Here is a 10768-nt window from a genome sequence, read left to right as displayed (position 1 = left end):
CTGTACAAGAATGCGTGAATATAGTAAAACATATTGTCTCTTCACTGATTGGTTTTGATGTTGATACGTGTGTACCACTTCACGACGCAGGTCTAGACTCGTTGTCTGCAATAGAGCTGGCTAGCAAGCTGTCTGCGCAGTTCAAAAGGCAGTTTTTGCCATCGTTAATTTTCGATTATCCCACCATTTCAAAACTGTGTGCGTACATATCAGACAGTCAACCGAGCCGTCATGCAGGCGCAGACATGAAACGTGCGCCAGACATTGTCATGCCCCTCCACACGCTCGCTAATGTGTCGCAGCATCGATGTATGTTATTGGCATCATCTGGCACGTCTTATGGAATCCGAAGGTGCGCAGACGATGCCATCCGCGTCACGCTGGATGACTCTTCAAGAATGCTGGCTTCAAGTGAAGACATGGATCCGCGGTTGAAAATGGGGTGCTTCCTGGATCATGTTATGATATTCGATTGGCGAGTATTTGGCATTGGTAAGGCGGAGGCTATGAGCATGGACCCTCAGCAGAGAATTGTACTTGAACATTGCCATGTAGTGTCACACACAATTGAACTTCATCTTGATACAGGTTTTGTACTTGGAATTGCTTCAGGTTCTTTCGCTATTTTGCACCCGTTTACATTTTCTGCATTTAGCGCACTAGGACAGCAAACTAGCGTGGCCTCTGGACGGGCCGCATACCTACTCGACATACACGGCCCCACAATCAGCGTGGATACGGCTTGCTCATCTGCGCTCGTTGCTTTGTACATGGCGTATTCTGATGTTTCATCCAGTCACGTTGCACACAGTTCTTCAAGAATGATGTTGTGTGGTGGTATTCATGTTATTGCATATCAGCACTCGCACCTATGTTTTCTAGCAGGCATGCTTTCTCCTGAAGGTCGATGCAAAGTGTTAGATGCTTCGGCAGATGGCTATGTTCGGGGCGAGTGTTGCGAGGTGCAAGCACTCATTTCTGAGACTGACGATACTCAGTGTGTCATAAAGTCATGTTTGGTCGTACAAGACGGACGAACGAGTTCACTAACTGCACCAAATGGCATCATTCAGACAACCCTGATATTAAGAGCCGTGCAAGCTGCAGGAGTTGATACTGATCAGCTGTGTGCTGTACAAACTCATGGAACTGGCACAAAACTAGGGGATCCGATAGAAACTCTTTCAATATTTCGTGCACTACGAGTAGAAAGTACAGACAAACCCGCCATTCCTCTTGTGATACAGGCTGTAAAATCGATGCATGGGCACGCTGAACCAGCAGCAGGCTGCGAATCATTGGCGCATTTGGTCCATTCTTTAACTGAGTTAGTGGCAGAAATGATTCTCCATCTGCAACGACTAAACCCATATATAGTTGATGCTCTCTCAGTGAGCCAGGCACACAGACAAGTAATGTTTGTGAGACAAAGCATAAATTTTGTTTCGAAGGTTCAAGGTGTTAGCTCTTTTGCATTTCAAGGAACAAACGCTCACGCCGTTGTCTCGGCAAAGGATCAGTGCGAACAGCGACGATGGACTGATCCATATGTAACTCTAATTAATGAACCGACTGACTGTTTCAGACTGTATGCTCTAAATTTGAGTCAGTTGCGTGCAGAACAAGGTAGATTCACAGGTGTCGTTTCTCTCGAGAAGACTGAACACCAGTTTCTCTTGGATCATCAAGTTCGAGGTCATGCGTATGTCCCGGGCGTATTGCAGGTTCATATCTTGAATGCACACACTGAAAATATTTCATGCGCGGCGAGTCCGACATTGATTAGCATCAATTTCTGTAAACCAATCATTCTCACGCGGCTAAAACCGTTCAAATTGACTATTAATAATCGAAACGGGGTGCTCAACAGCACTGACAACTCGCTGAAGTGCACAATCTCCGTCAAAGACACACGCATCGTCCGCGATAGCAAGTATCGTTCAAATGCCTTCTCTTCCAACTCAGTTGTGCGATATGTACTGGGGAAAGCTGAGGTGCTCAAACGTGCTTCATCACACATCAACACATCTGCTACACATGACGGCTGCTTGCAAACATGCCAGTGTCATTCTGTTGAGGCCGTGTATATACCATATTCCATAGAGTTTGCGAAGTGCAATCACGTGATCAAACCACCCATCTCATTTTGCAGATCTAAGTGTAGGGTGAACAAAGTACACGGTGACGTATTAGATGCATCTTTCATACTCAACCATGAAGGTTTACTCACAAATACTCTAGCTGTCAACAGATGCTGCGCGTCTCGCGTGAAAACTCCAAAGACCGTTCGTTCGTCCCGTCACGACGTTGATCTAACGCAACGTAACCACACTGTGTATAGTGAGTCTCTCAAAGAAAGTTCAGTCTGCGCATCTGCTTGGCCGTCAAGAAGTGTACGCTCTGGTTCCGAAACGGCATGTGTCTTATCTCTCTTGCAAACTTTGGCCAATACACTGGAATCATGTAAACTTCAAAACTCGCAAATCCATCGTGCCGCGTTGCGTTGCGTTCTCAAAGAGAAGGGAGTGTCTGCACATTTGCCTGAAGATGCAGCTGTTATATTACAACAGGTCAAACATATCCATGCAGTGCCATCACCAGCAAGCACGGACTGCTTAAAGGAACACGCATATTCGGATTTTAACAAAGTTTTCCGCGCGTCTGTAACTATTCATATACAAGATGTATTGTTCACGCCAGCTGTCGGCATGAAGAGTCTTATAGGCAGCACACGTGTGGCGTGCGTTGGAGTCGTACTAACAAAAAGTTCTGAGAATTGTACATACGAAGTTGGCGATGTCGTTATATGCAGAATACTTTGTGAGGATTTGCAGCTGTTGCACGCGCACATTCAAGTCGATCCATCACACTTGCATATTCTGAACGACAATACTCTCCATCACCTCTCCAAAGCACTGAATAGTCCGCGCAGGTCTGTGTGTGACCCAATTGATCAAGGAAAGCTGGTTTGGTTAATGTCGGCGTTTGAATCTACAACGAGTTTATGTAAACTTACGCAACAACGTTCGTTGGGTCATCCGTGCTGGAAAATAACAGGGGGTACTGGTGGGATAGGTACCATTTGTGCAAACTGGTTGGCGAACGACATCTGTGCGACGAAGCTCTTCATCAACAGTACAAATGGAAAACCTAAGAGCACTGCACTGCCTCACAGTTCGAGTCGTGCTTGTTTCACCATTCAAAAGGCTGATACATGTCTAATCTTTGAAGCGTGTGCTGCAGATAGAAGCGTCGACGGCTTGATGCACTTGAGTGGTGTGACAAATGACGCACTACATGTCTCGCAGACAGCTCACCTTATCCGATCCACTTTCGCGCCAAAGCTCGGCTTTCAATCTATCAATCGCTTACGTTCTCCAAATATGACTCGTATTTCGGTATTGTTTTCATCATTGGCAGTTTTTGGTTCCATTGGGCAGAGTAATTACGCTGCTGCGAATGCACTCCTCGACGAAATTTCAACACACAGCAAATCTCTGGGTCTAAATGTCACTAGCATAAGATGGGGCGTGTGGCACTCGATCGGTATGGCGAAAACCGTTGAAAAAACGTCAGCAAATGCTGGTTTTTCACAGCCGATTCTCCCTGGGGTTGCCATGAATCTCCTGAAAAGTATATGTTGGCTCGCAAAATGTATATTTTCCTTGCCGTTGTACAGTGTGACGGTGCCTCGTGTAGTCGTAGGGAAATTTGGTTCTCGATCATTGTCATGCGTTGACGAATATCAAATAGATTCAACTCAAACCGCCCTAAGAACGCAAGTGCTAAGTACTTCCTACGTTCAGAAACTCGTCTTCACGAGTTTATCATCTATTATTGGACTTCAGGAGGACGATGAGATGCTCGACTTGCCATTTTCGTCACTTGGCCTCGATTCGATTGGGATGTCTCAACTATCCATGAACTTAGCGCATAGCACGAGTTTGGATCTGCCACACACGCTTTGTTTTGATTATCCAACAGTGAAATCGGTAGTCGGTAATATAATGGATCGATTATCACGTCAAAGGGAGACACGTCAAGCAGAATTACACTTCAAACAGCGTGCTGATGAATCTCCTAACACACGACGCGTGTGGATGGAATCGTTTTCCAGTAGCACAACGAATAGTCACCTGTGTGACTACATCAAGCTTGTCCAAACACGATTTGATCACACAAATGCTCCTGACAATGCGCCATTTGCGCGTCACCTTCGGCATCTTGATTATTTCGACGGCATCATCTTTGGAATAAATGTCCGACAAATGCAACAGCTCGACATCAAGCAGCGATTATTACTAGAGCATGTCGTGACATGTATCACACGAAGTGATCTGAAAATCAAGACTCAAACCGTAGGTTGCTTTATGGGCGTAAGTGCAGATGAGAGCTGCGCCATAAGACTGATGTTGCCGCACACAGCAGACGATACTTCTACTTTGACTGCATCGAGCGTCGCATCTGGGCGTGTGTCCTACACATTTGACCTCACAGGACCTGCCATGAGCATTGATACTGCGTGTTCATCATCCCTTGTAGCGGCGCATCTCAGCCGTCATTCTGTAGCGCACGGTGAATGCGAATCAAGCTTTGCAGGTGGTGTAAACCTTATCCTCACCGAGGCAACAACTGCGATGTTTCTGCGAGCCGGTATGCTCGCACCAGATGGCCGCTGCAAGACGCTCGACACGCGTGCTGATGGTTACGTCAGAGCTGAAAGCTGTGACACGTGCCTTCTGCGTGGAGCATCGCATCACAGCAGCGGCGATACACAAGTTAGTGGGACCGCGGTGAACCAAGATGGACGCACGAGCTCATTGACGGCTCCAAATGGACCATCACAGACTAGAGTGATTATGTCAGCCCTCACATGTGCGGCGGTTCAGCCCACCGCAGTGTGCGCTCTCGAGATGCACGGAACAGGAACATCACTCGGTGATCCTATTGAAATAGGTGGGGCGATGTGTATATTGAAGAGCGCAGAACACGTCGAAGTACATGCAATGAAGTCAAGAATGGGACACTCTGAGTGTGCCGCGGGTATGGGGGGACTGATTTGTACTTTGCGCGGGCTTGAGTCTCGGATAAGCCCGAGTATCATGCACCTGCAATCACTCAATGTGCATGTTTACGAGGCTATGTCTTTGCAGGGCGCTCACGAGAGCTCAGCCGGTATGTCGCGTTCAATGGCAGCCTCAAGTAAGTATGCCCAACATCAAGCTGCTTGCGGCGGCACCAGCTCATTTGCCTTTCAGGGTACAAATGCACACGCGATACTCTCGTCGCTGTCGCACTTGCATGGTACTGGATACAGACCGCATATTTGCTCGTTCATCAAGATTTTTTCCACCGATAAATGTTGGTTCAGAAGCCTGCCACGTGGTACGTGCCTCTCAATGACAGAAATGAGAAAACGGCTTGTCATGGTATGTCATCACTCATCTTCAACACAACTATTTGATCATTGCGTACGCAATAAGCCACTATTTCCAGCAACAGGGTACGTGCATCACATGACCCGGGTGTGCGATGTATGTGAACTAAAGACAGTCGCATTGCGCGATCTTGCAATCATACAGCCTCTGCTTTTGAGGCATCATAAACACATGGAAGCTACCGTTCACACAATCAGTGGCGTTCTGACGGTGCAAACTGCTCAAAGCGTGCACTGTCAAGCTAAGTTACAGTATCCAATCACGATGTGTGAACGTCATGCGGTTCGCGGATTTGTCAACTTGACAAGTTGCATGGTCTCATCTGTCTTCCTGTTGTACGCGTCCTCAAAATGTGAATCGCCTTCGATTACTTTCGGCAGCGCGCTCGGACGTTTGTCTACGTGCGTTCGTAGTCGCTTGGGTGTACAAAGCTCGCGTTTGCAAGCACAAACCATCACTTCAGAATCTCTGTATTTTGGCACTCTGCGTCAACACTCAATTCAGTATATACGTCAACAAAAGGACAATTCTTACAACTTTTCGGGCGATTTCATCGACTTATGGCCTGGGCTATTGCACTACTTGCTTCCCAGGGAGGTAGAGCCTGATGCTACCAAGAACTGCTTGAATATCAAAGTGTATGATATGTTATCAACTGATGAGTCACATGTCTTGTTGCCTACGTATCAGCCATGCACTATGTTGCATGTTGCGAGTACTATTTCACTCATTTCAAGTATCACACATTTAAAAGTAGAGGCGCACGAATCTTTGCGCTTGTATTCAAACAAGTGTGTAAGGCTAATTTGCATCACAGCAGACCAAGAAAATGTGCTTACAAAAGCTGACGAACTGACAAATGAATCAAGCAGCAGTCCCAGAAGATCGCTATCCTTCTCCGCACCGGCAAATACGAGCTCCAAGCGTGCGAAAAAGAGAGTCTACCTAGTAGGTGGCTCTGGAGGAATCGGAACATTTCTTCGATTGCAAAGCGCCTGTGATATTACCTCAAGTCGTTCGGGAAGAATGCACATACACAAGCACGAAGCAAGTACCTTCGTTGACTGCATTATGGTACCATGTCTTCGGAATGCTCCCGTTCGTGTAGAAGAATCATCTTCATACCAACCAGCAACAACGCTTATTCATGCATCTGGCAGCACATCAGATGCAATGCTCATCCGACAAACTCCCGCTCGCATGCGAGAGGTCTTTGCTCCAAAAGCAGTCAGCATTGGCAGTGATTTGTATTCACAAAAGCCTATCCCGAGTGCAGTTTTCTTCTCGTCGATTACAGCGGAAATAGGTTCACCAGGACAAGCAAACTATTCCTGTGCAAATGCAGTCCTGGACACGGTTGCTCAAATCGAGCACACGGCGGGTCGCCCTGTCTGTAGTATTCGCTGGGGAGCATGGGGCAAAGTGGGCATGGCCGTGCGGAACTCACGCATAGAGCAGAGCATGAGTCGATTAGGAATCGGTTTCATCGACCCCGAAACCGCACTCTTTGTGCTTGAAGATGTGTTGTTTGGGTTGAAACGTGGATTGTTGACGTGCGCTGGCGTTGTCACTGTGTTTCGTCCCACATCAATGAACAATACCATATGGGCGGGCTCGCTTCCCGAATCCGGTTCCGTGATCTGCCCAGATTGGACTGGAGCGGAACTCCTCGTGTGTCATAATACACAGGCTTCTTCGATTGGACCAGATTACTCTGTACAAGAATGCGTGAATATAGTAAAACATATTGTCTCTTCACTGATTGGTTTTGATGTTGATACGTGTGTACCACTTCACGACGCAGGTCTAGACTCGTTGTCTGCAATAGAGCTGGCTAGCAAGCTGTCTGCGCAGTTCAAAAGGCAGTTTTTGCCATCGTTAATTTTCGATTATCCCACCATTTCAAAACTGTGTGCGTACATATCAGACAGTCAACCGAGCCGTCATGCAGGCGCAGACATGAAACGTGCGCCAGACATTGTCATGCCCCTCCACACGCTCGCTAATGTGTCGCAGCATCGATGTATGTTATTGGCATCATCTGGCACGTCTTATGGAATCCGAAGGTGCGCAGACGATGCCATCCGCGTCACGCTGGATGACTCTTCAAGAATGCTGGCTTCAAGTGAAGACATGGATCCGCGGTTGAAAATGGGGTGCTTCCTGGATCATGTTATGATATTCGATTGGCGAGTATTTGGCATTGGTAAGGCGGAGGCTATGAGCATGGACCCTCAGCAGAGACTCTTGTTGCACGTTATCAGCTGTATGACAATGCCTGATTGCAGGTCAACGCAGTCTTCTGTATTTATTGGAATCGCCTGGATGGAATACGGAAATCTCACGAGTGCTCATGATCACGATAGCTACAGCTCTCTGAATGCTACCGCACATGCCTTGAGCGTCGCATCTGGGCGTGTGTCCTACACATTTGACCTCACAGGACCTGCCATGAGCATTGATACTGCGTGTTCATCATCCCTTGTAGCGGCGCATCTCAGCCGTCATTCTGTAGCGCACGGTGAATGCGAATCAAGCTTTGCAGGTGGTGTAAACCTTATCCTCACCGAGGCAACAACTGCGATGTTTCTGCGAGCCGGTATGCTCGCACCAGATGGCCGCTGCAAGACGCTCGACACACGTGCTGATGGTTACGTCAGAGCTGAAAGCTGTGACACGTGCCTTCTGCGTGGAGCATCGCATCACAGCAGCGGCGATACACAAGTTAGTGGGACCGCGGTGAACCAAGATGGACGCACGAGCTCATTGACGGCTCCAAATGGACCATCACAGACTAGAGTGATTATGTCAGCCCTCACATGTGCGGCGGTTCAGCCCACCGCAGTGTGCGCTCTCGAGATGCACGGAACAGGAACATCACTCGGTGATCCTATTGAAATAGGTGGGGCGATGTGTATATTGAAGAGCGCAGAACACGTCGAAGTACATGCAATGAAGTCAAGAATGGGACACTCTGAGTGTGCCGCGGGTATGGGGGGACTGATTTGTACTTTGCGCGGGCTTGAATCTCGGATAAACCCGAGTATCATGCACCTGCAATCACTCAATGTGCATGTTTACGAGGCTATGTCTTTGCAGGGCGCTCACGAGAGCTCAGCCGGTATGTCGCGTTCAATGGCAGCCTCAAGTAAGTATGCCCAACATCAAGCTGCTTGCGGCGGCACCAGCTCATTTGCCTTTCAGGGTACAAATGCACACGCGATACTCTCGTCGCTGTCGCACTTGCATGGTACTGGATACAGACCGCATATTTGCTCGTTCATCAAGATTTTTTCCACCGATAAATGTTGGTTCAGAAGCCTGCCACGTGGTACGTGCCTCTCAATGACAGAAATGAGAAAACGGCTTGTCATGGTATGTCATCACTCATCTTCAACACAACTATTTGATCATTGCGTACGCAATAAGCCACTATTTCCAGCAACAGGGTACGTGCATCACATGACCCGGGTGTGCGATGTATGTGAACTAAAGACAGTCGCATTGCGCGATCTTGCAATCATACAGCCTCTGCTTTTGAGGCATCATAAACACATGGAAGCTACCGTTCACACAATCAGTGGCGTTCTGACGGTGCAAACTGCTAAAAGCGTGCACTGTCAAGCTAAGTTACAGTATCCAGCTATCGCGCGAACTGTAAGTCTGAGATGCGCGCTAATCCACAATACATCTTCCGCACAATTCCAACACGCTCATCATGGTACAGGTCAGGGTCAACTGGGAAGTGCGTGCGCCAAAGTCTGCAGTGCTTCATCAGCGTTGCATTCCGAGGATGGAATACCTGCCATCATCGATACCGCACTGCAACTCGGTACTGGAGTCATAGATCAACTGGGCACGTCCAAGAGAATGACTATGTTACCAACAACCATGAGGGCTTGCGGCAAACGTTACATGAAAACGACGAGAATGTTGGCACTTCAAACAAACTATTTGGCATGCAGCATGAAACCCAAAAATGAAGAGAAAGTTGGTCATCATGTAATCGGTCACATTAAGTTGCAAGAGGTGAAATCGAACAAACTACGTGATAAAATATGGAGGAGAAGCATTTGTTTGTACTCGACGAACGCTTGTTACGTGAAGCGTGCATCACAGCTTGTAAAGTATCCAAGTGCACACAGAATGCGCATGAACGTGCAACTCAAAGTAATGCCACGTATAAGACTTGCTTCAGCTATGATCGAGCTTGCACACGTTTATATTTTAGCGCATGTTCGCATTCAAGTAGATGAAGTCAAGTTCAAGTCTATGGATTATCTTGCAGCTTTACTGCGATGCGCTGACTCAGAAAACTCTCGTCATGTTAGGCCCCTGGCTGATCACGACAATGGACAGTCGTTCGATTCTGTTCACGTGCCGTCACTTGAGGGTGCGAGTCATCAAAACCTAAAACAACTTCAACATCAACTGCATCTGTGGCAACAGAATAATGACAAAGAGAGTCGTTTTGAGCGTGGAAAAAGTGCACTTGTATCTTCTTTTATGAAAAGAACATCAGCTGAGCACAACGTGGATTGTCGGCTTCGTGACATACGCGCGCATATAATCACGGGAGGAACGGGAGCTGCTGGGCAACTCACTGGTGCGTTTGTCCAAAGTCGTGGTTCCTCAATCGGCATGATACTTCTGGGACAAGTCGGACGAACTGCACATTTACTTCGTCAGCATCGGAGCTGCTCGACTTGCGTGTCGCTTGTCCGATCACGCACACATGCAAATTTACATCCGAAATATGCTTCGTTCGAGCGTTCGTGCATTATTCATGCATCTGGCAGCACATCAGATGCAATGCTCATCCGACAAACTCCCGCTCGCATGCGAGAGGTCTTTGCTCCAAAAGCAGTCAGCATTGGCAGTGATTTGTATTCACAAAAGCCTATCCCGAGTGCAGTTTTCTTCTCGTCGATTACAGCGGAAATAGGTTCACCAGGACAAGCAAACTATTCCTGTGCAAATGCAGTCCTGGACACGGTTGCTCAAATCGAGCACACGGCGGGTCGCCCTGTCTGTAGTATTCGCTGGGGAGCATGGGGCAAAGTGGGCATGGCCGTGCGGAACTCACGCATAGAGCAGAGCATGAGTCGATTAGGAATCGGTTTCATCGACCCCGAAACCGCACTCTTTGTGCTTGAAGATGTGTTGTTTGGGTTGAAACGTGGATTGTTGACGTGCGCTGGCGTTGTCACTGTGTTTCGTCCCACATCAATGAACAATACCATATGGGCGGGCTCGCTTCCCGAATCCGGTTCCGTGATCTGCCCAGATTGGACTGGAGCGGAACTCCTCGTGTGTCATAATACACAGGC

The 10768-nt window shown here is 47.9% G+C and overlaps 1 protein-coding gene across 1 annotated transcript in view, besides 1 other annotated feature; it reads left to right on the top strand.

Moving 5' to 3' along the window:
- Positions 1-10766: part of a sequence feature (OT_ostta02g00720) that runs on past the window's edge.
- OT_ostta02g00710 (Polyketide synthase, KR) overlaps positions 1-10768 on the top strand; it is a gene marked incomplete at both ends in the record, with an annotated part of 11339 nt that continues 571 nt past the window's right edge. Inside the window, one exon of the mRNA XM_022984987.1 lies at positions 1-10768. This exon is cut by the window's right edge and continues 319 nt beyond it. Coding sequence (XP_022840682.1) covers positions 1-10768 — 10768 coding nt within the window.

This window comes from Ostreococcus tauri (assembly GCF_000214015.3).
Source record: "Ostreococcus tauri WGS project CAID00000000 data, contig chromosome 02, whole genome shotgun sequence".
Lineage (NCBI taxonomy): Eukaryota > Viridiplantae > Chlorophyta > Mamiellophyceae > Mamiellales > Bathycoccaceae > Ostreococcus > Ostreococcus tauri.
This window is presented reverse-complemented; position numbering and strand designations above follow the sequence as displayed.